This window comes from Gymnogyps californianus, chromosome 1, assembly GCF_018139145.2.
Source record: "Gymnogyps californianus isolate 813 chromosome 1, ASM1813914v2, whole genome shotgun sequence".
Taxonomy (NCBI): Eukaryota; Metazoa; Chordata; class Aves; order Accipitriformes; family Cathartidae; genus Gymnogyps; species Gymnogyps californianus.
In genome coordinates, this window is record NC_059471.1 from 104,055,919 (window position 1) to 104,082,125 (window position 26,207).

A 26,207-nucleotide genomic window follows, 5' to 3' on the forward strand; every position below is an offset into this window, starting at 1 on the left:
TTATCCTTTTATTACTCTTGCCAGTGCTACTCTGTTTCACAGCCAGAAGGGAGTGGAAGGCTAAATCAAGTCTGGAACTATCTTATGCCTAAATAAGGCTGCCATACAACAGCTACACTAATGCTTGCTTTATAGTCAGTTGCTGGTGTGGCTGAAAAATAAACTCAGCAAGTTTTCAGAAGGATTGGCATACTGATATAGTCAGCTGCACAAGTGCTACTGCTGATGACTGTAAGGGTAACAAGAACACATAAGACTGCCCATTTTCTTAGTAAGGTTGTTGTGAAAAACGCACTGAATGTAAGCAGCTGCTGCTCTAGTGTGGAGGAGCCAAGATTTTATTTATGTGAAACCGAATGTGAAGCCGAGCCTGTAGAGGAGAGAACGTTGAAGTTACAGGTCGCTGCGGGACCAGTTTTCTTACCCTCCAGTGCAGAAAGGCTACGCTGAAGTGCCTGTATTGAAAGGGAGAGAGATCTGAGCACTCAGCCTTGCCAAAATACCAGCGTAAGGTTCCCATGCAAAAGAATTCCTAGAGAGTTTGCAAACTGAAGGCTCCTCTATTGGACATAAACCAAACAGTGGAGAGAGAGCTGACGCTGAATTTGTCTCAGCTCTAAGATGTGTAGGAAGAAACAGCTTCCTATGCTTGGAACCCAGTCCTAAAATACACATGGAACAGATGATAGCCGAGATAGATAACTATAGTTCAAAACTATAGCTGGTCCCTCTAAAGTGAAAGAGTTGCTGACTAAGATGTATAGCACTTGCAGGAAACTAAAAGTAGTGGTCGCTTGTCTGTACCAACACACAAATTACTCAACAGAAGCTCAAAGCTGTAATTTTGAAAAAACTTTTATTTAAAAGTAGTGAAAACACTGGAAAAAGTATAAGTTAACCACTTGTCAGTGTGTCTAAGAAGCATCATGTATATTCCTGCAGTTGTATACAGTAGCTCCAACATTTAACAACATGATTTGCAAGTCTCTGCCTTCTTTCAGACCACTTGAAGATGGCTGCACAGACAAGGCGGCTTCTCAGATGAGTTACAGCAGTCGCTCATAGAACAGGAGATAGGCTTGTGAGCTCAGCACTTTCGATGCAGACACAGCTTGTACATGGGTGTCACTGATGTGGAACCACTGTCCTTTTACTGGTTCAGTTTCTAAAGCTGTGAAAGGAAGAATTTAGCAGTAAAAGTTATTACAAAGAATTGAAGCAATCAGTCCTGTTACTGTTCTGCAGTAAGAAATAATTTGTAGACTATTTCTAATTATTTACCTTGAGGAGATTGTCCTCGAAGGACAAGATCAGAGAGGCGGTTGTTCATACTTCTCATTTTAGCATAAGCAGTGTAGTGCCCAGACCTCATTGTTCCACTGTGTTCAACGACTCCATAGAGAGAGTACAGTACTTTTGTATTCCCTTCAGCCACGTTCTATAAAAGCAAAAGTTTAGGTATGTCAGTCAGGTACTGGGTTTTAAACAAGGCTAGAATGTAAACTCTTCACTTTGCTTTGCTTTGTTTGCTGATGAAAGGGAAGCTGGTCATTACAGGTTCGTGCAAGCACTACAGCTATGATCAGCTGAAGTACACTGACTCAAGTACAAGTTGCACTTGCAAGTTATCCTGGATTATCACACAAAATAACCAAAGCTTGACAAGCGTTCTACAAAGATTCCGCTAAGCAGCTTAATTGTGAAAGCACATTAGAACATGGAAAAGGAGAATCTGCTTGTTTTCCCACTTACTTTACATTTAGCTGTACAGAAAGGAGCCAAGTCTATCACTTCTGGAAACTTGATATGCCTGTTAACCTTCCGTAGATTAAATCCAGCCTTAAACACACAAAGTAGAGGAAAACCCCATAATGTTAAAATGTAGCATATTAAAACCATGCTTAGTTACTAAATGTTTCAGGTGAAAGTTTCAACAATACAAAATTAGTTTTACATTACACAAAATTGGGAAAAAGCAACATTGGGTTTTCTTTTTTCCTTCAGTGTCCAAGGTTTTCCAGCATTACCTCCTTGTCCCCACGTTCTGCACTGGAGTACAAGTTAAGATGGCTCTTCAACTCGCTCTTATGGTAACTTAATGGTAGCAAAAGCAGAAAAAGAATCAGCTCTAATGTGCTTATGTAACTATGAGGACATCTCTTGCTTCTCACATACTGTAATATGCCCGAGGATATAATTTTATATCATCAAAACTGATGTAACTTCTACTCCCACCTTACTCAAACAATCTTCCAGTATCTAACTGGAAAAACAAAAGGAGAAGGTGACAAATGTTATTTTCTTAATCATGTTACAGTCTCTTGGAGTAGGCTACACATTTCCATTTTCTCTGTGAAATTGTTTTTCATCTACTTAAGGTCACATCCCTTATTTTTCAAGTATTTTGACCAAAATACTGAACAGCTTTAAATTTAGAAGAGGCAATACTGTCTTCCTCTTGCTTTCTTGAAAAGCTAAAGCCCTAAATTAAAAATTTTCCTACAACTTGGAAAAAAGGTAAGCCACTTTACTTTGGCGTTTATAAATAAGACTTAAGTTGCATTGCTTTCCATTCATCCCTTCCGCCCCAGTAAGGCTCAGAATTCTCTCTTTTCCAATTCTACTGACCTATTTGTTACGTTCATTTAGTAAGGGATGCTATTCTACCTGTACCAAAATGTAAGAGTCCATGAACTGCTGTAGCAGCAGGAAACAATTAATGCTAAGACACTGCTTAATACAGTAAGCAATAACAATAGTGAGGGAATATATTGCAAATAAGCTCACAAAACAGTGTTTTCCAGATAACTAATGGAATATTCTTCCAGGAAAACACACCCCAACTCCTCAAAGACCACAAAAACCAATGCTGCGCACCAATGCCTTCCAAACCTTGGGAAAAAACCAAAACAAAACAGGCTTATAGGAAATGAAAATATGCTAACATTAGTTCTAAGTTAAGCTAGTACCATGTGCATACATACATATTAAACTGATACTATATATATATACACATTTTTGCAATATCAGCCTGGTACTTACTTGGTGAAACCTCTTTAAGTGAAGAGTTAAGATTGGAGGAGCAAGAGAGATTAGCATCTGCTTTTTGGCATTAGTATAAACATACTTCTTTTCACCTGCAGAAAAGAAAAAACCACCAATGATTAACATCTAAACAAATGTTACAGCAAGAATTTCTCTATTTTCACTATTTAGACTGTTATAATGTCATCTGCCGCAACAACTGGGAAACTGAACATTCCCCTTTTTAACATCACGTTAAATGATGAACTGTACAACAGCTGCCATCTTGCAGATCCCATATTACAGAAGTAACCGCTCACACTGTGCCCGAGCAGCGTCAGCACAAGCAGGATGAACTCTTGCTTGTTCTCTACAACTCTCATAATCAGAAATTGCATGCGGCTTTTATTGGCCTTTTCAGCAAACACCAACATGATTTCCCTATGACTGTCACAGCAGAATTTTCACATTTGGAGAAAGAACAGAAAAGTCACCTGCTGAACAGCTACTCCCTACATTCATCCACATAATGAATTTTTAGACTGAAATGCCCTGTCCCTCCCCCCAAACCCAAACCCACTCCTCTGCTCACTCTTCTTTTTCAGTCCTGCAGTACTCTGTACCCAACGTTGTAAGCCTACTAGTCTGCTCAGTTAAGAACTTACTTGTATTAACCTGTGTGAAAGAGGTTCTCACAACCTACCCGCTGAATACTAGTTCAACTGATCCAAGTTAAAGTTACACAAATACCGCTTTCGGGACATTCCCTCCCTTACCCACCCAAGCAGCAGATAGGGACATATTTAAAGTTTTCTCTTAAAAGGTAATTTGTCATACTTTTTATGTTCTTCTTTGGTCCATAATGTCTTTGTGTACATACATCACAGAGTAGTCTATTGGTCTCAGTAAGTTTTTCATTGCAGGTAAATTGATACAAACAGTGATGGATTGAACCTTCTTCTGGGTTCAGAGCTTCCCTGTTTGCAAGAGTACAAAATGCTGTTTCTGGATCTTCAGTCGATACTTCACAGGTCTTGACGGGCACAGTTTGAAGGTCATCCAAGGTACTCGTATCAGATTCAGCACTGGCACCCAAGCATAGTTTTGAAAAGTCAGTAGCAAGCTCTTCCTCATCTTCATTTTCATCATCATCATCTTTCAAAGATAGGTTGTCAAGGCCATTGACGAACTTTATAGGAGAATCTAAGCCTTCCATAGGGAGATCCATGAGAGACTCATTTTCTGCACACTCTTGTTCTGGCTTTCCTGTATTTTCATGCATGCTCTGAACTTCTGTACTATTTCCCTGTACACTCAAGTCTTTTTGAGTTAAGCAATGATCTTTGCAATCATTTGATGATTCCTCTTCTTGCTTCATATCAGGAGTTTCAGAGTTAGTTTCTGCCTCTGATTCTTGGTTATACTCGACATCTTTTTCTGACTGTTCAGTTGCACAGATGTCTGTCAAGTGAAGCACCTTTCCTTGAAGTTTTTGCTGGCGGCGCTGGCTCTGCAAATTGGAATATATAATACATAAGAATACAAAAACCAGAGCAAGTTTAAATGATATTTAGTATTTCTTATCATTTCTTTATCAAAATTTTTGTAGCATGCCATAGATGCAAAGGGCGGGAAGGGGGAGAATAATCTATGCTTTAATGATCAGAGGTGATCAATTCAACCAATACCAAATTTATCCTCACTCAGATATAGTTTCCACTGCTCCTTGTTACACAGTGTCTTCAAAATACAACTAATGATTCCTTTTATATCCTCCCGATCTGTTCTTATGTCTGTATTCTGAAGTTTTGGGAATATTCTTGCAATCAATGACTGGAGAACAGCTGTCTGATACAAATTAATGCTACATCAGACAGGCAACATAAATTCCACATTCCTCTGGACATTAGCTTATTCCTAGCACAGCAACTCTTAACAGAACATGTAACTTCTTAATAGCAAAGATGTAGATACAATTGGTCTTTTCAGTTGTGCATTTGAGTGAGGAGAAATTCTAAGCTGTCTCCTCCTTCATCTAAACCGAGAAAGCAAAAAGAATTTGTTTTACCAGAAGTTGCAAGCACTTCATTAATAAAAGTGAAATACTTATCAAAACCAACCTTGGCTTGTTTTTTGGCCTGTTTCTTTGCTTTTTTCTGAAGGTGCTTGCTTGTACCAGGAGGCTCATCTCTCTGCTTAAGATAACAGTCATTGTTTTTATCCTCCTCATCTTCAGATTCCTTTTCTTTGTTTTTTTTAACATTTCTCTCATTTGTAATTTTTACTTTCTACAAAAAACAAAAGCCACAAAACAACCAAAGAAGTAGAGATGTTACTGTCCTGAATAACAAAATAGTATTCCAAAGAAAACTGTAGGGATGAAATGTTATCTGAGTTTTCAGCTCAAGATATAACATTTTAGTGACTACAACATACAACTAACTAATTTATGCCACCCTAATGTTTACAAAAGAGGTGCCTCACTCCAGAGGGAGTCCACGTGAAACAATCACTTGCAGAATGAAACGGTATGAAAAAGTAAGACTATCAAGAGCCAGATCCTGAACCTGTAGAGGGGCAACATTACCTTTGGCTCTAACAGACGTAAATCTCATTAAATGCACTGAAGAGTAACATTTTACACAAGCAGAGACATTTTCAGTTGAACTGCCTGCCACAGAATTTGTTTGTTTCTGCTAAAATGAAATTTGTTTGTTGCAGAAGACATATGATCCCTTTGGCTGAGGGGGTTTCATTTCAATATTTACTTATTAGCTTTTGTGTGAGCAGTGCTACATAACAAATCTGAAATATTACATATACAGATTATCAATATGAAACACAAAGCAATTCAGGTATTTTGAGCGTCTAGAGATTGATCAAATAAATCAATATTGATCAAATAAGTATTCACATACTACCCTACCAATGTTTCTTAACTTTAGTCAGTAATCTGAATATTATGAAAAGTATTCTTGCACTCAGTGCAGAAAAATGCATGAAAAAAGTAAAAAAAAAAAAAAAAAAAAAAAAGGCATTCAAGCAACCACTAGGCACCCATCACTGTCATGCAATTTAGTTCTGTTTTACAACAGTGAAGATGAATTGGGAAACATTGTTCTTTGCAACTCAGTCTTCTACAATAGTGAGACAACATTGGAACACACTAGATTATTCCCTAAACCAATCTCTACATTAGAAACATTAACTGACAAAGCAGCAAGATCACCAAGAGACTATCAGTTATTTTCCAGAGACAATTTATGAGCCAGAACTTACAGGAATGACTCTCATGAAAATCTTACTCTCTATCTTTCTGGGCAAATTTATAATTTTAACTTTCAAAAGAGACATTTAGAAAGATGCATAAATTCATTCCCTAATGATTATATAATAAAGGAGTTTTCATATAAGCAAACAAAAACTAAACCAAAAAGCAAGCAGGTACAATTTCTTACCTGATCATCTAGTACAGGAAGCGACAAATCAAGGAAAGACTCATGGACCAAGGATACCTTTAAATGAATATTCAAGAGACCAATTTAATTTTGTTTGGAAGTGGCTGGCTTGCTGTCAATAGGCTTATTTGTATGTAGCCTTGCTTGCATTCAATGCATGCTTTCACTTGTGCATACAAACGTAAAATACAGCTAATCTACCTTTACAAACAGCTATCCATGACCAAAATCTAGCAGTCATATTATCACAGAAATAAGCAAGAAATACTGTTACAAATTTCTGTTTTCTAGTGGCCTAGAATGTGAGAACCCAACTTAGGGCCTATGAGATTGATATCTGCAATTTGTCATGACATTCACCTAGCCCACTCATTAACACCCTTAATTACTTCATTCTCAGGATGCATTATCCCAATAGTGCCTTCTTGCTTAACTATTCTCCTGGTAATCCCACAGTCATTCCAGTGTGGGAAAGGGAAAGACCTAATCATCTGATGAAAAAGGAAAGGGCCCCTGGCAGCATACTGCTGGTAGCAGAACAATTCATTTACTCTACAATTTGTACCACTGGAAGGTGTTTACTAGGAATCTGAGAGTGAATTCTTCTGGCAGAGGCAGCTTGCTGTTGCTGACCTCTTTTTCTGGAAGGCTTTTGAAAGGAACTGAAAGATTAGCTTTAATAACATAAGGGAAGAAAGATTCCAGCCAAACCATGCCCCTCTCTGAAAAGCATGCAGCCGGTCAATTCTTAGAAGTGTATTAACTGAAGCAAACCTCTCCGATTTCACTTAATTCTACTTATAGTTACTTTAGGGTTCTCCTGCACATTACATAAAATTATACCCTAGGCTATTCAAAGCAGGCGGTTTACTTACGGTTTTGCATTCCTCACACATAATCGTACTCGTTAATTCTCCACCAAAGATTCGATCTACAAAACTTTGTATTCCCTTTTTCTTTTCATATTCTGAGAATTGACAAAGTATATAGTAAAGTTAATAATATTACATATAATATACTGGCAACCAATTTAGTTATGGCATACCAAATAAAAAAAAAAAAAAGAGAATACAGTATGCAAGATGTATGATGGAACGTGTTGGCATGTTCTAGTTTCCTCAGGAAGTACAGCAAGATTCTTAATTTAAGATTGTTTCGCATATCAAAGGAATGGGGGCAAAAACACATTTGCAGAAGACAACTTGACTGAACCAACACCTTTACCACTTTCCCAACTCAAACGCACTTCCCTATTTTCTCAGAAGTACTGCATCCCAGTAAGAGTTCCTGTTTTCTCTCAGGACTTAACTCAAACAACTATCTGAACCTAAAAAACAAGCACCAACTTATGTCTGTATAGGTGCCCTACAAACAAAACCAATTTCCTCAAGTTATATTTTCAGTGTAGCACATAGTCTGAATTTAAGCCTGCTCTTAATCTTCTAACATAAGTCATGCTGAAGTTTAAAAATTCTTCTGTTCACTGTTTGGTTTTTTTTTTTTAATATCACTGTTAAGTAACAATGGACTATTAGGACTGAATAAATCATTACATTCATGTGCTAATATTTTAATTTCTTACATAACATTTGAATGATTAAACACTACTCAAACATATTTTAATGTATAATGTCTATAGAATCAACTCTCTCTTACACTGTTAAGAAGGAAATGCCACCAAGTTTGGTAAGACATTTAAATAAAGACTAACACTACTGAGCTTTATATTCTAGATACACATACTGAAGAGATGGCACAAAGTTGTACAATTAAACATGTATCTTTTAGTTGATACTATTAGTGTTACTTTGTGTACTTCAATGAAACAGAAGATTTTAAATTATCACAGCATCAGTAACATGTATTTTACCTTTAATTTTTTTTTTCAGTTCTTCTTCATTTTGTTTGTTAGAGTCAGTCAGTGCCTTCAGGATTCCAACACTTATTTGCTGAAATTTTCAAGACAAATACACACTGTAAAATTTCCTAAACTAATTCAGTTAACTAGTTCATTTTACAAAATGTTTCAGATGGAGGAAAAAGTTTAATTCTCACCAGTTAAGAGAATCAATGCAAACAACACAAATGCCTGTAGAGACACAAAATAGTTCCTGCGGATATTAAAAAATAACCAACCGAGAAACGAGCTTGCAACCATAATATTGCAATTAGTATGTAAGAAAATCAGTCTAAGGATGAAATAGTTTCCCAAATTAAAACTGGCAAAAAAAAAAAAATCATGGAATTTCCACAAGCGAACTTTCAGGCATTTCAGAAGTTAAGACAAAAGGACATTCTTTAGGGTGACTATACATACTCCAAACCCACTTTTTCTGTAGAAGTTTTGGACAAGTCAGTCTATTTCTGAAGGACAACAGACATTATTAGAAGTGCTGAACTAACCAAAGACCTGCAGAGCAAGCAAAACTGAACCTTTCTACTTGATTTTATTAGAAAAGCATAGAGAATAACCAGTACACTGCTTTCCAAAATGGCAGAAAATATCATTACCTTAGAAACCTAAACAATGTGCGCAACAGATGTACAAGAGGCCACAAACAAACTTCTCTCTTTGAATAGTTTTGTTAAATGAAAATAGTAATACCCGTGGTTGCTCCTTCACAACCCCACTGCTTAGAGGCTGCCCAGTTCTAAAGCTCTGTTGCTAATCTGCTTCAAGTGTGTGCTATGGGCAGCACAAACCACTCTACAATGGCTGACTTATCTCAGAAAGAATGTTCTTTCTCCCCTCAGCAGAGGAGAAAGACTTGGTCTGGGGTATGAAGCAGAAAGGTATGCACAACTATGAAATCAGCACTCACTTGGATTTCTTCTGCTCTCATTCCATCAAGTAAGTAACGAAGCAATTCATGACTGTCTTGCTGCTGATAACCTTTAAATCGTATTGCTCTGTTAAATGAAAGAATAATTGTATAACTGAACTTAGAGATAAAGTAAAACCAATTCATACTAGACACAAATGGACAAAGTCTCAAGCATGTATGTATATAAAAGCAATGAGTGTCTACAGATGGTATTTTCTAAAAATATGAAGCTAGCTCATCAGAATATGTCACTGAATATCTTTCATTTTACTTCTATTCATTTATATTTTGCTCTTTATCCTCTTCTTTCAAAACTTAAGTATTATACAAATTTTATATGCTGTGATGTGAGCTCACGAAAAAAAAAGGGAGAAAACCGACCTTCTTTTTAAACAACTAACAAACTGTTTTCATACTCACTATGACATGCAATTGTACAGATACTCACTTTTTACAAACCTGAGCAAAAAGTTCCTTAGGAGTCACTACCCCTTTTTTTGTCTCTTGCATTTCTGTCAGGAACTGATACATGGCTAATGTCAAAGGACCTGGCTGATCTAGTTTTATCAGCTGAGGTTCCTGTTTTAAACAAAAGCAACAAAGTTGTTTTGCCTTAATTTGATGACAGATCCTTCTGGAGTAAGTTTTTCCTTATCTAAACACTTCAGTACTTGAAAACATTATTATAAAATAGAATACACAAAATTCCAAAATGGCAATAAGTTAACCTGAGAAAAACAATCAACACATGGTTTCTCATGACATGATACCAAAACACTGGGCTAAGAATCATTATTTATTGCTTAGCTGCAACTCTGGATTTCTTGCTTTTATTATTGGGAAAAAAATACAATTTCTTAGAATGTACAACCCTTCTTTCCCCTCCAAATCCCTAACCGTAATAACAGGTGCGTTATTTAAGTTAGCGCTGCAGACATCCTCTAGTTTCCTTGCATTTAGACAAGTGACACTATAGCAAAAGTTACACATTTTCATCCTTTAAATAACTTAATCATAACGTAAGTACTCCTTTGATGACAACTAATAGTTAGAGTATTGAATCACTGCTCTTTCACTTTGAAAGACCTCCGCTGACTTCAGAAGCAGCTTTATGAAGTCAATGGTGAAGTTCCCACTGATTTTACATCTTAATCTTGTTAGTATTTAGCTGAAATAGCTTTAAAATTCAGAGATGAGTATTGCTTGGTTCTTTAACAGATTGGAAGGGTGAGGAGAAACACTATGGAGCTCAAAGCATATATACCATGGATAACTCAGGTGACTCGATTTTAACTGTTGTGCCAGGCATTTTAGCTTCTTTAAGCAGCTCCCTCAGGACTGGAGTTTGTGATAAATTCTGTAGAACACAAAAGAAAGAAAAAGATTGCTAAGTGGGGAACAAGAGGAAGGGCAGCTCAGTTCCACTGGTCATGGAATTTGTAGCAACCAGACTAGCAGCAATTTATTTTTCCCAAACACAGAACTAGAGTGGTAGCTACCACTCTGGAAATTGTAAGAGTGTTTAACAGTTAAAGGTACATTTCATACAGCTAATAGGACTTCCAAGTGTCCTCTCTATATACTACTTTAGATTGCAGAAACCCTAAATGTCCTATTCTTCTACAGACTGATCTTTTGACAGTCTATTTACTAGTGTCTGTTTCTATAATGAAAAGGTAAAATGCAGTGTGCATATTTGCTTGGTTTAAAACATGTTTAAAAAAAAAAAAAATCAAACAGTTTACTAAAACCTGCAAGTACAGTGGGAATTCTGTTTGAGTAAAGCTTCAGTATCAAGAGCCAAATAGCACAAGATTACTTGCAAGTTTTAATACACATGAAAAAGCAAGTTTATTCTATCCAAACACTTCTTAGCTGAGCAAGACGCAGAAGATGGCAGTGCAATATGCTTATCCTGTTAATATTTACTTTTATTTGATTTCCTGTTGCTGACAGAGACATTTTTGTTTCAGTAAACACCCATGGTCTTTGGGTATTAATGTCTTACATTTTAAGAGGTCAGCAAGGGTGACGTGCCAGACCATTTTATTTTTTTTAGTAAACTAGGAAGTTGGCATGCTTAATCTACATCAGTGAAAGACGCTGTCCCTCAAAGACAAGGCAGTTTGTTATATTTTCCCTTAGAGCAAGTCTAAACCTGCAGCTTCATTTCTTCATATTTCTCTAAAAATAGTGTATTGGCCCAGAAAGAACCCATCATTCTTGGCAGATAAAAATCACATTCTAATCATGTCATTGTAAAATACTAGGGGTGAGGTTGTTGTGGTCTAGGGGTTGGGGGTTTTTTGCTATTCAAAGTATTTTTAAGAGCGGCAATAACTACCGTACCTGCATCACTGCATTAAAGAAACATGTATTCCCCAAGTTACTAAGTCCTTTCACAGTCACTTCTGAGTTAGTACTCAAATGAGTATTCTCTCCTTTAAGCGAGACTTCTTTTTCTTGCTCATTTTTGCTGTCTTTTTCTACTTTTTTATTTTCAAATCCTTTGTTCTCTTCTTGTTTTTCTACTGAAATAATAATAAAACATACCACATATTAATGAAGTAATAGGGAATGGGCTAGGAAAAAGTTATTATAGGCAGCAGCAATCTACGATGTTTAAAACTTAAACATATGATAATGAATTCTGTAATTGTATAAATGTAACACTACTGGTTTAGGTTCTTAAACTGTCTAGGTAACAGGAGTTAAAAAACAAACAAAACAAACCAACAAACAAAAAAATAATAATCAAGAAACCCTTGAAATGCCATTTCAGATGAGCATGCAATTTAAACACGCCACTTGGCCCACAAGCCATTCATGCCAACAACCTCTGAAACTCTGCATGCGTTATCTGAAATTTCATTCCTGTTGCAAAATCACCTATGTTATGGCTTTATACAACATCCAACAAGACGGCATCTGAGATAATAGCCCTTTTGACATGGCACTATTGTCTGAAATGAAATGCACAGGCCTCCCACTATCAAAGCACTCTCATGTTCATTTCATGAACCTAAACAGATGAAACTGGAAGGTTTATATTCTTCAAGACATGTTAAAGATATTTTCCCCAAAATTACTGTGGTGTATAGCTCAAAATTTCGATGATCTGTTTAATAAAACCATAAGGGAATTCCAGGTAGTTTTCAGAATAACACCCACACTGGTTCTGCCAGTTTGCAGTCTACTATTGATTAGGTTTCTGATAAATAGGGCTGTAAGCCAAGATTAACTTTAAAATTAAGTAATGCCAGCTCAGAGAAAGCAAGGAAAACAGACAATACAGTCTTTGCAGATGGACAAGAAACAGATGGATGGACAACAACAGATGGAACACCTGAAACAGACAACAACTGCATCCAGGTATTCATCCATTTTCCAGTTCAAACCTGAGAAGAAAATTTTGGCAACCAATATGAAGTTCAAATGTTAGATGTAGAGAAACTACCTATCTGGGAAAGACTGACCAAATCCACTCAAAGATTCTGGTCCATGTGGGAAAACTTCAGCTGCTTCCTGAACAAATATTCAGAGACAGCCACTTGGCATTGCTGGATGGTTGTGATCTATTTCCCAAGGGGGCTATGATTTCACCCAAGTGTAGGATGGTGTTGGAATTTTTGGTAGCCATGAGTTATAGCATTTATTTTGATATGCAAATTCTTCCAAGCTTTCTAGTGGAAATGCCGTGTACAAAAACAGTTTTGCCATTGTGGAAACTGGGAGGTTTTGCTGGGTTTGTTTCCTTTTAAACAACCATGTTTTGCAGATAGACTGCAGGCTGAACATGCTATTTTAGAGAGTTCTGAATGCACTGCAGCTACATATACTGAATGTACAGACCCAGCAGACAAATCCTCTTGTATACTCCTTCCATTAGGAAATGTGCTGCAACAGCTGGAGACTTAAGTCATTCCAGCTGATACATTCACAAATACCTACAAAAATACCTTTAAAAAAATCAAATCAAATGATCCTTAAGCAATGACAATTTTCCTTCAGATCTCAAGACAGACTGAGCAATACTGATGAATAACCACAGCAGTTCTAAGTACTGAAAGTCAATTCCTTACTCACAGAACAACCGAACGTCACATTTAAAAAAAAAAGTCACAGTAAAATTGTATTTTTTTTCCTCCTACTCCTGTATTTCTGGTCTGAAAAAGTTTAGGGAACACTCAGCAAAATCCTGGTCCAATTAGGTCCATGGGCTAGGATGTTACTTATGCTATCAGAATTCTAACAAAGGAAAAAAAAAAGGGGGGGGGGGGAGGGAGAAGAAATGAGCTTTTACTTTACTTTACCTTTTAAGCTGCTCCAAACTTTAAATCTAATTTAGTGTACACTCTGGATTTACAGTACTGTCTCCTACATTTAAGGGACTTTCCGATTTACTCTATGTACTATAATTACTTACCTGTGCGTGATGAGTCAATACAAACTTGTTTTCTAACATAATCCACAGTCTGGCCCAAGTGGGTTGAAGTATTATATGGAACTTCATTATCACATATGTAGCACCTGTCTCCGCCCCCCCAAAAGAAAAACAATTAATCCTATTTTTTCCCTATTGTTTAAAAATCCTAAACTATTTGCTTGTTTGATGCAATTCATTACACCAAGTTATAAAATTACAAAATTTATTTTAAGATTTAGAAGTCTTAGAGAAGAGTTCAATCTATTTCTGATCAAGAAAATAAAAAGTTGAAAAATTATCTTTACTACATGATTTCAGTGACTGAAGGTTGCAATCTACAAATATAAATTAGACTCTTAAAAGATGTGCTTAGAAACCTTGTTGCAAGAAAAATAAATGCATGGAAAATTTTGCCAAAATCGAGAAACTAAGATATCAGGCCCTAAAGGAAATGACTTACGAATGTTATGGCATGGAAAAATATCCTGAGTATTCTAGCCAAGCAAGTACTTTGTTATGTTTAGATGGGATAAGAAATAAATCAGTGTCCTCCATTAGCCCTGCACACTTTTATGTGCTCTTCCGTTGCTGATACAAACCTATCTGTCTCTCTATGAGCAAAGAAGTGTGTGGTTAGGCCACTAATCTGTCTTAAACAAAATTGTGAGAGAAGCTGCAGTGATAAAGGCTCAAGTAAGAGTAAAATTCTGCCAGAACACATACAGCTGAAGGAGAGTTGTATGTACCGATTTTGTAGTTCTGCCCAATCAGCTCTTTGAAGAGGTGACAACAGGTATTGAAGAGAATGCAAATACTTCTGCACTTTGAAACACACCAATTACAGTTCTTAGGCACAAATGCATTTAGCAGATTTCAGGATTACTACAAGTCAGACTCTATTTTCTGATATTAAAAACAGCCAAAGTCTGCAGCAAAGTGCTTCCCTAAATCTCTAGCATCCCTGGAATTAGCTGCAATTTTCACATTTCTTCTTATCTCATTGAAAAAATTGGCTCAACTTTTGGATCCCTGAGTATGTCTGTCTGGTTAACTATAAAAATAGGCATTCTCACTCCTGGAATAACAAATGATAGTTACTTCCATAGGCAATTTTAACATAATAACGTTTCATCCGTCAAAAATTTTGTAGGAGACACTGAAGGAATCAAGGGATTGGAAAAAGTTTTTTCAGTGGGGGAAAAACATAATTAGAACTAACTACTACGTTATACCAGTACTGAAAATGCATACAATAGCACTTGTTGTAAACCCAAAACAGCAGAACTTAATGAATTACTAGAACTCTCCTCTTTCTCTCCAAGTTCATAACATTTCTTTTAACTGTTTACAGGTACTATTCAAATCCAATTTCAACCACATATGCATCTACACCATAGAGATTTATTCATACATTCACAGCATTAGTAAATTCTCATCAAAACTGCTTTTGCTTTTATGTACTAGGCCCACTGTGAAATACAGTTCTTGATTGTAGGCTTGATTTATAACAATAATTTATACCCAATATATCAATCTCTGAATAATTTCTTGTGCAAGTTTGTAGAACCAAGAAATTCTAGAAGGAAGCAAAACATCTTGCTTAGACAACTTCCTCTCATTCGCAAGTACTTTGATTTAAAAACTATGTAAGTTTTAGAAGAGAGAGAATAAAGCACTTCAAAACCATAATTTTAACACTAATTTAAATTCACAAAAAGAAGTTCACTAGTAATACATGTTATTAATAATATCCATTTCCATTCTAGAGTTCAATAAAAATACTGATTATTACACATGAAAGTGCTAAATACGATCAAGTAAAGAGATAATACTATATAAAATGAACATAATGACAAATAAGTTTTAAAAAAGGTTACTAAGCAAAATGAAAACTCTTTATGTCAGGGACAGTATTTCTGTATAGCACAGTTTAGAAAATTAAGGTTCCCCTTTATATAGTAACGTACTATTCCTTTTAAGAGAAGGAAATACTACCAGGGAGATGCAATTTGTATTGATTGATCCAGTAGCATCTTGTAATTCTACAGTTGTGCTTCTTAACTATACATATGGTATTAAGAAGTCATATTTATTGAGAAAATAAAAGTAATTGTTTGTCACTAAGTGCGCAGGAGAAAGGAGCTTCTCCCAAGGCTGAAAGTTAAGATTTAGAGCTACATATCAACATTTGTTTCCGCGTGCCAGTATTCTGACCAAGCAAAAGCAGCAAAATATGAACTCAACAGCATTTAGTAGTTGGTTGATTTCAACTTCAATTACAAAAAATTTTCTAGTTATGAATTTTACAGGAAAGTAGCATTTATTCAGCAAATCTCAGCAAAGACTGCTGGGATTTTTGCGTGTGGAAATGCTTTATATATGTCTAGAGATAAATCCTAGAATTCACAAAGAAAAGAAAACACAAGTTATACCCCAGCCTCTGTTGCCCTCTAGCTATGCCTTGTAACTGTTGCCTGACAAACTCACCACACACTCCAGTTGTCCAAACTGAGAACCAAACAATGGGGATCTGATCTTGGCGTTGTATAATGCTTTAAAGCATGCTGTTCTTGAGAATTTCTGCCACAGCCCTATAATGTTGATAACCAGAAGTGTCACAAAATCCAGTTGACTATCAATGAAACATACATAAACAAAGTACTAAAATGAAAACTGTTTAATTATGTTAAACTAATTAGGATGAACAGATGGGTCTCTATTTCAAGGCACTTATTTCTGCAGAGAGAAAGGTAACTTACTGGGTGCAGAATAACTATAAAGTTGCTCGGGGACCAAACATGTAATTTACAAATTCCAGTTTGAACAGCTTGAAGAACAAAACAGAACAAAAACCTCTTCAGCATGCAGAGTTCTAAGTTTAATAAACTAATGTGAGCATAAGATCTTACTGTAAAAATCACAAATTAGGAGCATTAACAGAAATTTTTATTTTCTTAGCAAAATAATTTGGACTTTCTAGGAAAATAAGTCCTCAAGATGGTGTTTTAGCCTTAAGTCTGCTAAATGCCTTTGTGCCAAGCTTCTGAGTACTTCATTTGCAATTCAGAGCAGATATTTTTTAATCACACTAAAATATATAAAATCATTTATGTAGCACCACCTTCAAAATAAAAAAGAGATAATATAAGAGTTTAATTAGAAGCTCTCTTGTTCCACTATATTACGAGGCACTGAAAGATATTAAGACAAATTAACAACAAAACAAGAGATACCCTATGGCCACATTTTAGACATAACCATATTGAAGGGCTTTCATCAGTCTGCTCCTCAGACTTCTCTTGTGTCTTATTGTCTGCCTTGCAGTCCTGACAAACATGCCATTCCACGTTCAGCAGTGCCTTTTTCAGATGACCTTGTTCCAATCCTTTACGAATATGCCTGCACACAGGTTCTACAAAATAAAAAGCACAAGAAGGATATAGGTATCATACCAAATGCAAATGTCTCTAGGCTTCAAAGACACAGGCAGCAATCCAGAAGCTAGGATAGCCTTTCTAGAGTCAAAGAAACATCGACAATTTAGCAGATATATCAGAAAGAAACCCTTTGTTACCCCATTCACAAGCTGGGGATATTGTTGCTGCATCCTAAACTACTGCATTAGTTTAAAAAAAAAAAAAAAAAGTATCACTCAAATCTACATCTAGTCAGAGGAGTGGACAAAACCTTTGGATACAAACCTACCTACTGTGCCAGGCTGTGGGCTTCTATTATTGTGGCGTTACGATTCCCACACCTCCCAGGGAGCAGCCACAGCCCACTGCCACGGTTCCCAGTCACCAAGGCAGCACCTGGCTGGCCTATAAAAGTGGAGATTATGGAGGTTACGCTTCCAGCTGAGCTGCCTCAGTGAAATCATGCAGCAGACTATGGTAAAAAAGAATGGCAGAGTCATCCTACCTATACCATTATCACTTCACACTACAATACTACACGCTACTTGGAGCTGCATCTTCTGGGCCTGGTGTGAACTCCATCTATTTAACCAAACTCTGCTAAGAATGCTTACACCGACAACAGGCATCTCGTTGCCAAGAGCTACTATCAGGAGTTTAATTGTCTTACTTCTTTTTTAATTTTTAAGGTTGTTGGTTACACTGTCACTTGAGCAAAGAGAAGCTGTCTCTAAGCTTAAGTCATGTACAGAGAAATTGTGATTGACAGACAATGCATATGCAAACTCATTCAAGTTCTTCAAAATAAAAAATGAGGAACATATTTTAATTTTTTGTTTTTATTTTATTTTTTACAGTGTAGGTTTCTAAGACATTTAGCATCAGCAGCCTACAATTCTTCACTATTTGCAGTTACAAATGTCTAAATTTACAAATACAGGGTCAAATATCTGACAGTACAGAGAGTTACCTCAAAAGTCAAAAAGCAGAGTAAACAAACCCATGCTAAAGGAAAAATGCTGTATGTACTTAATATGTTAAAAAAAAACCAACACATTTTTTTGAAACTATTATTGAGAAGAATTATATAGCTGTTTACATAATTCAACTGTCTTAAGTCCTTTGCTACAGAGGTATTTTTATTGCTCAGATAGTATAACAGCTCTGAATCTATCTTTGTTGAGGATCATATGCAAGATCACAGCCTCAAGACAGCAAACTTTTCTTGGAATGAGCTGAAACTGGTGAAAAGTTTTGTACCTACAGTTCTGTTTCTGTCCAAGATTACAGGATTTTACCACAGTACAAATGCTAACCAATGAGAGCCAAATACAGATATTTAGATGCATTCTTTAAGCCTTTTTAAAAAACACAAGCTTCATCTATAAACTTCAAAACTGTGTTTTTTAAACAAACCTTTTGTATATTGGCCGCTACTGTACAGTGGAATTATTCACAATGATCAGTCTTAGTTTACATTTGTGGCTTTACAGGAGTTTGTCGGGGTAAGCTAGGCTATTTTTAGCCAAAGAAGTGAGATGCCATCAGCAATTGCACCATAACTAATTTTTTTTGCTGGAGAAAAATGAGGAACAGTCATAGTAGACATTGATCTTGACTCCGGGGTTGGGGGGAAGACAGAAGCAGCTAAAAAGCCATGAGACAGAAGCTATCACAAGACCAGGACAAGCAGGAAACCAAAGCAGAATAGAATAGAATTTAAAACAAACAGGCCATCACACTGAGCCTCTTGGCTAAAACTGTAAGTGCTCTCTCTCCCGGCTAAATTAGCATGGCTCAACTTGTTTCCCCAGTCGGGATCAACAAAAAAAGATGGGCAAGACACAATCTGTGACCTGGTAGACAAGGTGGTAGAAGAGAATGCTACACAGCACAAGGAAAAACAAGAGCTAGAATAACCAGGGTACACAAGACAATAAATAAAATTTCAACACGGGGTGAGATCCAGCTAGAAGGATAACACTAACAATTTGGGATTTTCTCTAAAGGAACAGAAGGTGAGGAAGAGAAAGAGGTTTTAATGAAAAAGGACTATGACTAGAGAGCTGAAGTGCCCAGGGCTAGTATCAAGTTAGTTACTAGTGTAAAGACAAATAGTTTCAGAAAAATATTTTAATCACAATCTTTTTTGCTGAAGCAAGAATCTTCTGCAATAAAATCCTCATTAGGAAAATGCTACTTAAACCTATCATGACAAGCTTAGCAGCTGACTCTACAAACCCTTTATATTCTGAGGAATTTTATACGATTCAATATGATCTGTGTATCAGTAAAGAACTGTGTGTCTGAGTTTCCTGAAAATCAGAAAATAATCCTGGTATTCAAGACAGGATTATTTTCTAGCATACTTAGAAAAGTAGCAACACTAATGTTTCTTGGTAGACTTCAGTTTCAATTATAAAAACCCACACTTTGTAAATGAGACTTCAAAGCCAGTGACTAGTGTAAAGGCCTTCTAATATTAATGAGTTTTCAAGCCCTCTTTGAGGTTAAAACAAACATTAGGACCACAGACTTCTCTGAGGACACATACCCAGCGTACCCGGAGACTCATCAGACTGTGCAGTTTTGCCTTTGATGCGTTTCTTTCCCATATTTGTAGTCTGTAATTCTTCTTACATGCAACAGTGACCTAGCAAAGAAAAACAGTAAATTAGAAAGTAGGTTTTGGTTTTACTTCTTCATTGCTAAACAATAAATTATTTCTATGGCCAAGATGTCCCTTGAGATGAATTAACTTGTTTTAATTTGACATTTTCCAAAGAAAATAAATTAATTATACTTTAACAGGAAACAATTGTAACTGTTGTAGAGGCAAGATCACAGTGTGAATTATAAAACCCAAATGACTTAAAATCTTACATCAAAAGCATTGCACAAAAGAACAAGATGGGAAACTTTAGTATCAAAAATCCTACAAATCTTTAGGACTTGTACTTTAACTAACTAATAACACAGGGATTTTAGGAAAAAGAATTGGTTTTGTCCCAATTAAATCTTCAAGTTTTTTTGCAATTACAATCTTTCAGTTTTCCTTACTGCAAATTCCTTGTATCTTTGATGAAGCCTGACACGTGCAAATACTCTAACATATTTGAAAATATACAGACAATGGGAGTTCTGATGTCTCAATTTCTTCATTGCGGGAGATTTATCATTGCCTTCCCAACATACCAAGCAAATAATTGAGATGGGGTCTGTTATTTGGTATGCCTATAAACCCTTCTAGACAAGGGTGATCTACCACTGCAGAGTCCTAAGCCAAGTGCTTGCCTTCAAAAAGTTGGCTACTGCACATATGGTAGGACATTTTTAGCTTCTAGTTTGTAGCCCCTGTAAAGCCCTGTGCCTTATTATCACAAAAGATCATTCAAAAAGATAGGCGACGTTAAAAATCAACATATGCTATACAATGAAAACATGCAAGTTAAAAGGGTTCAAAATCAAGTCTCTGCAGTCTTACGCAGTCTTTGCAGGCTGGCCTAACTCTGCTGTCCACCCTTCACATAAACATGTTAGCACAGCACTAAATTTGACTTGTAACATTCGTCCTTTCAAAACCATTTCTTAGCTCATACTCAGCAGCACACCAGCCACAGAGAACAGCTGCCCACTTGGAGCTGTCACAGCCAAAAAATGAAGCCAGCCCAAGAGAATACCCACAGAGGACTTTTTGTATGAGAAACCTTTTCAAAGTATGCTTTTAGGACAGATTATCCAGTTGTTAAATGACAGGTAGGCAGCCACTTCATTAAGAGTAGAATCATCACCTTTTGCAACTTAGCATTCAATTTGTTCAGAAACGGCAGTTCATCCAACAAACTCCCTCTACAGCACATTTTTCCACAAAAAAGCTGCAGCATTTGGTCTTATATGAACTCTAAACAGTTAAAATCCTTTCCAAATTGACTTTACTCCTGCCAGGAAGACAGGACAGCATGAACACATGCAGCTGTTAAATTAACCCACGCTGTGTCTGGACAGACTTGTCTGACAGGCTCTTCACCAGCCTTTTCCACGGAACAGCCCACACGAGGAGAAGTGCTGCAGAGCCCAATAGCTAAAGCAATAAATAAAACGACTGGGTTGGGGTTTTTTTTAATAAGATAGAGCGGTCTGCAAACGACCAAAAGTCCACCTGCGTCGCACGGAGACCCGGGAAAAATGCCCACAGAGGCACGGCTGGGAAACCACCGGGGCGCGGCAGGCGCCTGCCCCAGGCACCAGGCCTGGCCCCAGAGGCTCCGCCGGACACCCGTCGCCAGCGGGGAGCCGACACTCCCTGTCCCGAGGGCAGCGGCGGGGAGCAGGTGCACCCCGGGACTCGGCACAGCCCGGCTAGGCGCTCGGCTCGTCCCCCAGCCGCACCCCCGGGCCGCACCACTCACCCCGTCCCGCCGGCCGGGCCGGGCCGCGCCGCCCGCGTGCTCCCCGGCCCCGCCGCCGCGCACCCCACCGCGCTGCACCGCCCCACCTGCTTCCGATTGGCCCGCGACCGCCTCCCGCGCCTTCACTGACAGGCGCCGCAGCCAATAGGGAAAGCCGAGTGTCCCGGCCGGAGCGGAGGCTGCGGAGCGCCGGAGGAGTGAGTCCCGGGGCGGGGGAAGGAGAGCGGCCGCGGTGGTAGCAGCCTGACGGCAGGACCGGGGAGCTTCCGTCCACTCACCTGCCGGTGCCGCGGGGCGAACAGCTTGGTGGCGCATGGCTCCGTCTCGGGGCAGCCCGGCAACTTCACCTCATCCCCAGGCGGTTGGGCGACGGTCACCGGCTACCGTGCGCGCTTCCGGCGCGTTGCATTGTGGGGCCGTCAAGATACGGCGAGGGGTAGGGCGATGAAGGGAACGGGGATGGGGACGTGTCGGCGCATGCGCGGGCACCTCGCCCCTCCCCTTCCGCCCCGCAGGGCTGCCGGTGGGCGCCCGGCGAGGGGAGCTGCTGCCGGCCGGGGCCGGGGCCGGGGCCGGGGCCGGGGCCGGGGCCGGGGCCGGGGCGGCGCTCGCTCGCAGGCTGGGCTTGCTTGCCGGGGGCGTGGAGGCTTCCCGGGCGCGCTAACGTCCACCTCTGCGGCCGCCAAAGCAGCAGGGGCGGCTGCGCTCCAGGTATGCGGCCCTGCGAGAGAGAAATTTATTTGGTGACACATCACCCCATCCTGTCCCATCTCAGGTCAATGGAGACCTCGTGGACTGTGACAGAGTATCTTCATGCTCCTAACTGCCCAACATATATGAGCTAGTTTTGATGGGCTTGGTTATAAGGATTAATGTGATTTACGTGGGAGTAGTTAATGAACATTGTCCCATATTCAAGCCCTGTTTTTCTTCCCTAATTTCTTCTTTGCTTAGGGAACAACAGAAATGACTAACCAAGAAGAAGCGGAGATACAAATTTCAGAATTAGATTTACTCTCTAGCATGTTTCCTTATGAGGAAGAGTTCATTGTGACTGACCAGCTGGCTGTAGCAGAACTAAAACACTATGTTGAAAATGAGTCTGCAGAGATGCCATCTTCAAAGGTTCAGTTTGTACTGAATGTAAAGCCAGAGATCTCTAATGCCTCTATGGTATTGTAAATACCTTTCTTCTTTTTTATTTTTATTTTGTGGGATTTTAGGGCTTACTTGAACTGGACATTTCCTTATTTATTTTTAGGTGGAATTCTCTATGGCCTGTGCTTTACCATTTAAATATCCAGCTGTTCTACCAGAAATTACTGTGAGGTATGGCATTAAAAGTACAGCTAATAAAAACGTTTAGAAGCTATGGTGTACTACATAAATACAGTTATTATAGGAAAAAGTAGTCCTTTTTTGATAGTTTACTGTCAAATTAAGCCAGATGGACAACAATGTTGAAGAAAAACAAATCTACAAGGTTATGATTTCTCTGGTGTCCTCAGCAAATAAGTGAGGGAAAAATGGGAAAAGCGTGGAGGAGTGCCATCTTCTGTACAGAGGGGTTACATGTAGATACTGTTCATAGGTCTGGTGCTCAAGAAGGGAGACTGTTGTCCGTTTTGACAAGGCTTAACACTAACTAAAGGAGTGAAAAGTTACTCAACGGTCTTATTCTTCCCTTGTCAAAATGCCGTTATTCCCAGACTTCTGTTTTTTTTATTGGAACATTTCTGTTTAAAGAAGTAGCCTTGCATATTACAGGAAATTAATTCAGCCACCATACCTACTTTTCAAGTACCTCTTTCTTGATTTTGATTCACAGATTGGTAGTACTATATGCGAACTCAAGAGTTAGCACACCAATTAAATACTAATTAAGGCCTTTTCATAGCTAATATGACTTAAATATCAATAGCAAGTGCATACCATCTAAATATAGCCTGATTTTTTTTGGCATCTTGAAGTAAAACTGTTTGAAAAACATGCTAAGTTGTAAGCATATTACACCTGCATTTATATTTTTCTTTTTCTTTAGGTCATCCTTATTAAGCCGCTCTCAGCAGATTCACCTGAACTCTGATCTAAAAACGTATTTGACGCAAAACTGCAGTGGTGAGCCCTGCATATTGTGTGCAAGGGAATGGGTTAAAGACCATGCAGCTGCTTACATTGACAAAGAGCTTTCATCTTCCTCGGTTACAACATCAACTGCCGTGCAGTCAGAAGACATCATGTTCACTCGATTGTGGATCTATAGTCATCACATTTACAACAAGCAAAAAAGAAAGAATATTATTGACTGGGCCAAGGAGCTCTCTCTGTCAGGGTTTTGCATGCCAGGGAAACCAGGTGTTGTTTGTGTAGAAGGTCTACAAAGTAGTTGTGAAGAGTTCTGGTCAAGGTTAGTTTTTCTTTGTACTTAAATGCCAATAGTAGTTAGAATATTACATTTTTCATGTCGTATATGTGGCCAGAAGGTGGGAAATCCAACCACCTTCCAACCTGTAAAGGTCTGCAAAGTATTTGTATTTATCATAATATATTTACAACTCTGAATATCCACTGTACTGTTGGTTGCAGCAGTCAAAGCTACTAGTACTGCATGGTGCACATTTATTTCTGTTTTATCTTCCTCTGTATTCCACTTGTATAGCGATGGACTGCAGTACCCCAGTCGTGTTAGATATGTATGCTGTTACACCGCTTTACATTCGTGTTTTATTCTGCTCCCATCATTTATACTTCTGGGTGGTGCAGACTAAATGAACATTGTCATTTGATTATAACAGCTAAGAGAGTATGAGAATATGAGAATTCTTAGAACAGGCAAGGCAGAAGTGAGCGCTGAAATTGAAACCACATCTTTATCAATTATTTTGTGAGGAATAACGTTAAGGTTTTTGAATCCCGAGGAGATATAAAGAAACAGGCTCTTGCTTATGGGAGTGTTTGCATGTGAGTAGTATTTCTATGACCAGCTAGGGAACCATTATCTCTGTAAGTACAAATGGAATTTATTGACTTCTGTGATAATAGCTATTTCATAGTATTTTCTAAAACAGTCTTTATTTTATAGATAGATTCATATTTCTCCAATTACTTTCAGAGTAAGAAGGTTACCATGGAAAAGAATTCTCATTCGGCACAGAGAAGATGTTTCTTTGGAAGGTGGAGGACATGCTGAGATTCAGAAACAAAGAAAGTTCTCCACTTTGGAAGAAAAATGTTTTGATGCACATGGTGCCAGAGGAAATCATATGGATTTGGGGCAGTTATATCATTTTTTAGAAGAAAAAGGATGTGCTGACATTTTTGAAATGTACTTTGGGGTTGAAGGGCATTGAAGGGGTTGAAGATCACCACAAGTCCAAGTACCTACATTTGTAAGTTAATCCCCGTAACAGATTCCTTAGCTGTTCTGCAACAGTTGATCAGAGAGGGAATTAATAATTTGTGGTTTATATGATGAATCCAGTTTTCAGTGAAAACAAATATCCAGTGAAATCCTGAATAATGAAAATGACTATATGAATGCTTTATTACGCTTTCTGGTTTTAAGGACATTTAGGGTACACACCTAATTACAATGAAAGAAAATACGTTTGATAACCTACTGGGCAGTTACAGAATTATAGATGAATGAATAGATGGATTTATGGTGAATGAATATATGAATAAGAAGAGACAAAAATGAAGTGTGGCTATCTCAGGAGAGGAAATGTGATGTTTACATTAGTTGTTACTGTTTACATACACTACACGAAGACTTTTTTGTAACAATCTTTTCTTCTACTTTCTACCTGAAAGTATATTAAGCCATGAGATTAATGTTTTATTTAAAAAAAAAAAAAAAAGGGGAGGGAGGAAGTTCACAAAAGCCTTCTTCATGCAAACAGAATGAGCTAGGATGGCTACTCTACGGCATAAGAATTTTCCGTAGGTAAAAGTGTGTGTGCAGTTAAGAGAGATACTGTGGTGGCTCCACTACATCTGTAGCTGAGGAGTCTCGTCTGTTTACTGATGTAAAAGCAGAAGCTTAGCAAGGACTGGGCTCCCTTACAGTGCACTCCAAAACAGTAGAACGATCCTCACCCTGCTGAGTTCCCGAGTTTGCAGTCCACCCATTTACAGCGCCTTACGCTGCATATGCTTTTCAGTCTGGTTTCAACAAATTTGTATCAATGAACGCTAGTTTGTTTCTTCGCTCATGGATTCTGTATCTAAATCACATCCACGTCATAAAAAGCAGACACTGGTTGCTTCTGATGTTGATTAAGTATTTCTGTGTAGATCCAGTAAAATTCCTGCCATTCAGATCTCTGGTATGGACTGGGACGCCTTTTGTCGTGATTTCACGCCTTCGCAGTGATTTCATTCGATAAGTGCAGGCTTCCTTCTAGTTGAAACCGCCAAATCGTAAGTCCTTGTAAGCGTATAAGAACAGCACGGCGTCATAAAGGACCCAGGATACGCTTGAAGTCTCCGCGCTTTAAGATCTGTCGATGGGTACGAAGTTTCAGGAAATTTCAGCGAGATTACATCGACGTCGTACTCCGCAGCCGTGCGTCGGCGGTTATTGAAACTGTTTGCCGTTTTCCTGTCAGCACGGGCTCATCCCTGAAAGCCGCGTTCCGGGGAAGGGC

General features: G+C 38.3%; 2 protein-coding genes across 2 annotated transcripts; one reads left to right on the top strand and one right to left on the bottom strand.

Moving 5' to 3' along the window:
• Positions 1–839: 839 nt before the first annotated feature.
• On the bottom strand, positions 840–21,894 carry USP16 (ubiquitin specific peptidase 16). The gene is made up of 18 exons (XM_050891262.1): positions 21,837–21,894; positions 19,704–19,802; positions 16,967–17,145; positions 16,221–16,324; positions 13,734–13,837; positions 11,657–11,838; positions 10,572–10,664; positions 9,756–9,886; positions 9,305–9,392; positions 8,353–8,431; positions 7,358–7,449; positions 6,483–6,539; positions 5,145–5,312; positions 3,862–4,534; positions 3,043–3,137; positions 1,753–1,839; positions 1,282–1,438; positions 840–1,171 (listed from the first exon to the last, which is right to left on the bottom strand). Exons 2-18 carry the CDS (start codon positions 19,762–19,764, stop codon positions 1,047–1,049), a joined length of 2,475 nt encoding a protein of 824 aa, XP_050747219.1. The 5' UTR covers positions 19,765–19,802; positions 21,837–21,894; the 3' UTR covers positions 840–1,046.
• Positions 21,895–22,214: 320 nt separating this feature from the next.
• Positions 22,215–25,405, top strand: RWDD2B (RWD domain containing 2B). Its single transcript, XM_050891273.1, has 5 exons — positions 22,215–22,269; positions 22,513–22,731; positions 22,820–22,887; positions 23,600–23,965; positions 24,671–25,405. The coding sequence occupies exons 2-5, from the start codon at positions 22,525–22,527 to the stop codon at positions 24,906–24,908; spliced, it is 879 nt and encodes a 292-aa protein (XP_050747230.1). The 5' UTR covers positions 22,215–22,269; positions 22,513–22,524; the 3' UTR covers positions 24,909–25,405.
• The last annotated feature ends 802 nt before the right edge of the window (positions 25,406–26,207 follow it).

Coding starts and splice junctions, on each gene's coding strand:
- USP16 (XM_050891262.1), bottom strand. CDS start 19,764: ATGGGAAAGAAACGCATCAAAGGCAAAACTGCACAGTCTGATGAGTCT. Junction 1,439..1,752: donor TCTGTACAGCTAAATGTAAA/GTAAGTGGGAAA, acceptor TTGCTTTTATAG/AACGTGGCTGAAGGGAATAC. Junction 1,172..1,281: donor TCGAGGACAATCTCCTCAAG/GTAAATAATTAG, acceptor TTCCTTTCACAG/CTTTAGAAACTGAACCAGTA.
- RWDD2B (XM_050891273.1), top strand. CDS start 22,525: ATGACTAACCAAGAAGAAGCGGAGATACAAATTTCAGAATTAGATTTA. Junction 22,732..22,819: donor AGATCTCTAATGCCTCTATG/GTATTGTAAATA, acceptor ATTTATTTTTAG/GTGGAATTCTCTATGGCCTG. Junction 22,888..23,599: donor CTACCAGAAATTACTGTGAG/GTATGGCATTAA, acceptor CTTTTTCTTTAG/GTCATCCTTATTAAGCCGCT.